At 44.9% G+C, this 6,241-nt stretch overlaps 1 protein-coding gene across 1 annotated transcript in view; it reads right to left on the reverse strand.

Annotated features, from left to right (window-relative positions):
* The window catches only part of ADGRB1 (adhesion G protein-coupled receptor B1), a gene marked incomplete at its 5' end in the record, with an annotated part of 259,043 nt that overhangs the window by 118,490 nt on the left and 134,312 nt on the right, over window positions 1-6,241 (reverse strand). The window contains one exon of the mRNA XM_083379962.1: window positions 2,891-2,966. Coding sequence (XP_083236088.1) covers window positions 2,891-2,966 — 76 coding nt within the window. The remainder of the gene's footprint in view (window positions 1-2,890; window positions 2,967-6,241) is intronic.

A 6,241-nucleotide genomic window follows, 5' to 3' on the forward strand; every position in this document is an offset into this window, starting at 1 on the left:
TGTGACCTTGATTCTATCCCTCTGTTAGTGCAGCCTAGGACTTCGTGATGATTGTCCAACTTCATTTCTGTCTTCTTCCCTTAGATTAATTTCTTCTTTGCTGGTCTTGCACAATGACCCTCTTTATTTCTTCTCAAAGCCGAGAAAAGAAAGCTATCTTCTAGGATCCTTTGGGGGCCATCAACCATATGCTAAATTCACTACGCAAGCAGGTTGAGAAGTGAGGAACTGTTGAGTAAAATCCCCATGTCTATAAACAACTCCACCTATTGATTGGAGTCCTGGAATTTACAATTGCTCTGCAGTGGTTCTTTTTAATCGATCTCTGCTTTTCAGCTGAGAGGTGGACACCCAGGTAGTTAATGGATTTGCAGTGAGAATCAAACCAGGGATTTCAGCAAAGATTCTGTTGCATTCTCATGATAACCTGCATACAATAATCTCCTATGGAAGTCTGCAAAAATAGAGGCAGCTGTAGTTGTTATTGGACTGGGATCTGCACATCCTTTTGGGAACACCGGATCGGCTTTGGGAACACTGGATTCCCTGCTCTGACTAAAAAAGCAAGTTTTCCAACTCTCTGCTGTGGAATGAGGTTTTAGATCTCTCTGAAGGCCATTTTGGATCTATAGGCTTAGTACATCTGAGTCAGCAAGTCATTGCTGCACAGCTACTGCAGTGCAGTGAAGTATGATGTGCAATGAAGAAGTAGCAAATAGTGTGTTGAAGTTTCCTCCATTAATTTTCCACAAAGATGTCCTCTCTGCCTGATGTCCCGATGATGTGGTTTAAAAAAATGCATCCAGAGAGACAAAAAACATGGATGAGAAGGTCATTGATGAAAGCATTTCTCAAACTTGAAGTCCACCCATCTTAGAGTCATCGAGGTTGAGAAACCATTGTTCGGTGGGGAAGCAGGTGGTCAACATCTTGTTCAAAGATGCCAATGATTCTCCTATGTCGGTAGTTTGGTAGTTTAGAAGATAATATGAGCTTTTCTTGATTAGGTCCAAATCCCAATCAACTAAATACTCTGCAGTGGTCAACAAAAGGCATCTGAGAAGCTCCTCAACAAGGGGAAGAAAGTGAGACCCATCTCACATTGCTTTCTAGAATCAGCTAGGGTTGCCTACAGGGCCTAGTCAAAAAGAAGAAAAATCAAAATAGCACCACAATGGTGTGGTCAATGGTCTACCTGTTCTTTATGTGCGATTGCAAACTCAATTTTTGCAATAACAAAACTCTACAGTTTTCTAAATGCAGCTTCCTCTAGATTTCGAGAAGATCACGATTCATTGGTTTCCTTATTTTCAATTCCCTTCTGAATGATTTTAAGAATAGGGCCGGTTTTTCTTGCAACCACCACACACAAATTGGTTTTTTCCTTGTCTTCTCCTCCCTGATGCCACCATTTTAATGGCTCCTATTTTGGGATGAGGCTCATGTGTTGAGCCCAATTTGTTGATCCATCAGATGCCTTCTTGCCTACTTAAGGGAAGGGAAACTTTTAGAAGCATTTAGCTCTGGTCCTGACTCAAAACAGTCTCACCTTGATGTTGTGGTCCTTAAAAAGAGACAGGGAAGAATTTGGACACACTTTCAAGGTAAAGGTTTGCCCTGTCCAGAATCATAATCAGAATAGAAGCTGGAAGGGACCTTGGAGGTCTTCTAGTCCAGCCCCTTACTAAAGCAGGAGATCCTATACCATTTCACTGTTAGCTCCTATTTTGGAACAATAGTCATGTGTTGAGCCCAGTTTGTTGATCCATCAGATGCCTTCTTATGTACTTAAGGGAAGGGAAAAATTTAGAAGAATTTAGCCCTGGTCCTGAGAAGATTACTCAGTCAGGGAAAGTCAAAAACACAAGATAGACAGTCTCAACATGATGACATGGTCCTTAAAAAGAGGTAGGGAAGAATTTGGACATGTCCAGTCATGTCCACCTCTAGGGAGAGGGGGTCATCTCCATTTCCTAGCCGAGAAAGCCAAGAGGCTTCTATGGTCATGTGGCCATCATGACTATATGCCAAAGGCACACGGAATACTGTTACCGTCCCACTGAAGTGGTATCTATTTATCTACTCGCATTTGCATACTTTCAAAGTGCTAGGATGGTGATGTGCTTGAGCTGGGACAAGGAACGGGAGCTCACCCTGTCGCCAGATGCTCGGGGCTCGAACCCTGGCTGTCAACTTTCCAGCTGAAAAGCTCAGGGTCTTTAACCCCTGAGCCATTACACTCCTTAAAAAAAAAGTTTGGGAAGGATTTGGCCCCTTTCAAGAGTTTGTTAATAGACCCTAAAGCAGTCGAGTCTGTTGGGATATTGAATTTAGTAGCACAGCATAATGTACAATGGGCCAAAACACACAGTTGTAGTTGATTAGTTAGGGAGTGCTGACTCACGCATGAGGTAATCTATGCTCCAATTGGTTGCTGTAAGTATAAAGGGGGTGTTTCCCTTTTTTCCCGCCTTTTTCTTCTGAGTGCTCTGTGTACTGTTTTAGATTTACCTCATGATGTTCCTGTCTTCCTGATTATCTTCTCTTCTTCCTTTTCTGGATTTAAACGTTAAATATATTTATACGAAAGACTACATGTTTGTGTCAGGGTCTCCAACTGCTGCGCAATCCCCTGACAAGTCGATTCCTGCAAAAGTCTGATTTTTGACTTCGCTAGCCCAGAAAGCCAGGTTTATTCTCCTGTTAGCTACAGCCCATATGCCTAAACTCTGCTCAGGAGGTCAAATATGCAAGATCAAAGTCACTGTGGCTGGTTCTCATTGAGGATATTCCAAACATAGCAATGGACCATTTCCAACTTCATGGATGTCATATACACACACACACACACATACACACACACACACACACACACACACACACACTTTACCTCTGAAGGCCCAGGATCCCAGCCAGGTTGCGATAAATCACCGTGCCCACCACAAAGACGGAGGAGTCAACAGTGTCTGTGAAGAAGCAACCAAATCAAACACAGTGAGAAGTGGAGCAAAAGAATCACAACAGCAAGAACCAAGAAAAGAGGAGAGGTGGATTTATTTAATTAAATAACAAAGTTGGAAGGGACCGTGGAGTTCTTCTAGTCCAACCCCCTAGTTAAGCAGGAGACCCTATAAATTTTCAGACAAATGGGTATCTAGTCTTTTCTGGAAAACCTCCAGTGTTGGAGCACCCACAATGTCTGGTGGCAAGGCATTCCACTGGTTAATCGTTCTCACTGTCAGAAAATTTCTCCTTAGTTCCAGGCTGCTTCTCTCCTTGATTAGTTTCCATCCGTGGCTTCTCGTCCTGCCTTCTGGTGCTTTGGGGAGTAAGTTGACCCTGTCTTCTTTGTAGTAGCCCCTCAACTACTGGAACACTGCTATCTTCCCTTGTCCTCCATTTGTGCAGCCATCCAACTCAAACCAGTGATTGCGGGCAACAAATGATCATCAAAACAATTAAGAGTTAAGACAATGAGAAAGAGAAATAAAATACAATTAGCAACCCAGAGATAATTGCAATTCATTGGACCCACAGGACAATTATGCTTCCCTGATGGTTGCAGATACAAATCCTACCGCAACGTACAATATTGCCAGGTTTTGCATAACCGGGATCAAAATCCGTCAGATAGTGACCTGCACCTCAAACCAGACTTAATGAGTACAGGGAGTCCTCAACTTACAATGGTCCATTTAGTGACCATTCAAAGTTACAACGGCGCCTAAAAAAGTGATTTAGGATTATTTTCCACACTTACAACCGTCGCAGCATCGCCACAGACACATCCAATCTGGGAACCAGGAGGAATTTGCTGACAGTGAGAACGATTAATGAACGGAACCGCCTGCTTCCTGGAGTTGTGGGTGCTCCATTGCTGATGATGTTCAAGAAAAGATTGGACAACCATTGGACAAGCTTTGGGTAGGGGGTTGGACTAGAAGACCTCCAAGGGCTTCAAAGGTGACATAGTCCATGCTTCATATTTCCTACACTATCAACTTCATCCAGACATGATGCTTGTAGGAAAAGGGGATTAAGGAAGCTGAACCTGAATTTGCACAGACTGTCATCCACTGACTTCTTGGCCAGTTTGGGGTGGGGGTGTGTGAGGTGTCAATTATAAATGGATTCTTCTGTGTATAGGAGTCATCTAAACACCAGCTCCAATCTCCAAAACTATCACGCTGTTAAGAATAAAGTTGTTGGCTTTAGCTTTAATGCCATTTGATCTGGAGTTGCTTTTTGTCTGCGCTGCTTTGGGAAGCAAGAAAGCTGCCTCTGTGCAACCTTTGTAATTGAGGGTACTTAAGTCCCTTTTCAATTAGCAATCCTCAACCATTCAGCCTGCATGTGTCTGATCGTCTATTCCCATTGTACCACTGCTGCTCCAATTAAGTGCCTCTTCAATTTAATGTTTTCCTTTTTTAAACAAAAAACAAAAAAACCCACCCACCCCATACTGGCTGCAGCACAATTAGGTTGCCCTGCACAGATTTGCTAAACTTATGCCGTGAAGGGACACCACCAGCCCACGGGACAAATACGGTTCAGAAATAGAAGTTGGGAATGAAATAGAAGTCAAGCATGTTCAGCAGGCTGCGATTCGTCAGCAGCTTTTTACAGAGACAATTGAGTAGGACGCCCCAAAGGTGCTTTTTCAAGAGGCAGCTGGACTTTTGTTTTTCCATGAAGAGGTTTCGCTTCTCATCCGAGAAGCTTCTTCAGTTCTGACTGAATGGTGGAGGATGGAAAGGTTTATATTCCTTGTAGTCATCTGGTCATCAGTACTCTCCCCGAGAATTGTCGAGGCCACTTATTTTATTTATTTATTTATTTATTTATTTATTTTATTGCATTTATATACCGCCCTTTCCCTGAGGACTCAGGGCGGTTTACAGGGAGTTAAAAATCAACCATACAAAAGTTAAAACCCAATTTAAAAAATATTAAATCAACCCTGTACTATTAAAAACCCCAATTAAAATGAATGTCTCCTCAGCCTGGGCCTGAGAGCTCAAAGAGCCAGGTCTTCAGGACCCGGCGGAATGATCGGAGGTCGGGAGCAGTCCTCAGCTCCACCGGCAGCTGGTTCCAGAGGGCAGGCGCCCCCACTGAGAAGGCCCTATCCCTGGGTGCCCCCAGATTCATCTGTGCCCCCAGGGCAGTGGTAGGATTGAAACACCTGAACAACTGGTTCTCCTATTGGATGCAGGCCTGGGACTCCGAGGCCTACAACGGACTTCCGGAAGTGGCATCCATGCATTTCCGGCAGGCCATTCTAGGCCTGGGAGGACTCCTCCAGGCATCCGAGACCTAGAACAGACATCCGAAAGTCGCATCCACGCACTTCTGATGGGCTGTTTTTGGCCTGGGAGGCTTCCTCCAGGCTTCCAAGGCCTAGACTGGACTTCCAGAAGCAGTGTGCATTCAGCCCGTTCTCCGAACTCAGCAAAATTTAGCTACCGGTTCTGCCGAACTGGTGCAAACCGGCTGAATCCCACCACTGCCCCAGGGTCACCTGAATAGTGCAAATGGGTGTGGAACAACCTTCTGTGTTGTAAACCGGAGCGAGATGGTGTTGTCTCCCTCGCCCTCTGTTGAGAGAGGGCTGTTCAGTTTTGATCTAGATGGCCTCTTTGACCTCCCTCTTTCAAACCAGCGGTCCTCTCTCTTCACAGAACGGGGACTTTGCTGTCTTCGAAAGAATGACCTTTGTCTTTCAAAGGCAGATTGGACTGCTGAATCTCATCCTGCTGGGTTTGTTCTCCTATGTTGCGCCAGGCCTTTAAATCCTCCTATCCTCCACCATTCAGTCCGAACGGAGGAAGCTTCTTGGATGAGAAGCGAAACCTCTTCAAAGAGAAACAAAGAAAGCCCAGTTGCCTCTTGAAAAAAGCAGCTTTGGGACAACCGTTGCCTTGCAGTTGTTCAACCGGTTTGCCAATCTTTAAGGGGTAAAGGGGGGGGAACAAAGACCCCCACCTTTCCCCCTTTTATCTTCAGAAGCAGTCCTAGGAGACACTTCTAGGTCGCCTAGTTTTTTCCCAGGGTGAATGCTGAGCTTTGAGTGACACCCTTAACAGAATAACAGAGTTGGAAGGGACCTTGGCGTTTTTCTAATTCAAACCCCCCCCCCCCGCTCAAGCAGGAGACCCTATACCAGGGGTGTCAACCTGCTGGCCCATGGGCCGGATGCGTCATGGCAAAATTGTGACCACCCCATTTCCAGCAATGGAAA

The sequence above is a fragment of the Vipera ursinii genome (genome assembly GCF_947247035.1).
Source record: "Vipera ursinii genome assembly, contig: SUPER_3_unloc_1, whole genome shotgun sequence".
Lineage (NCBI taxonomy): Eukaryota > Metazoa > Chordata > Lepidosauria > Squamata > Viperidae > Vipera > Vipera ursinii.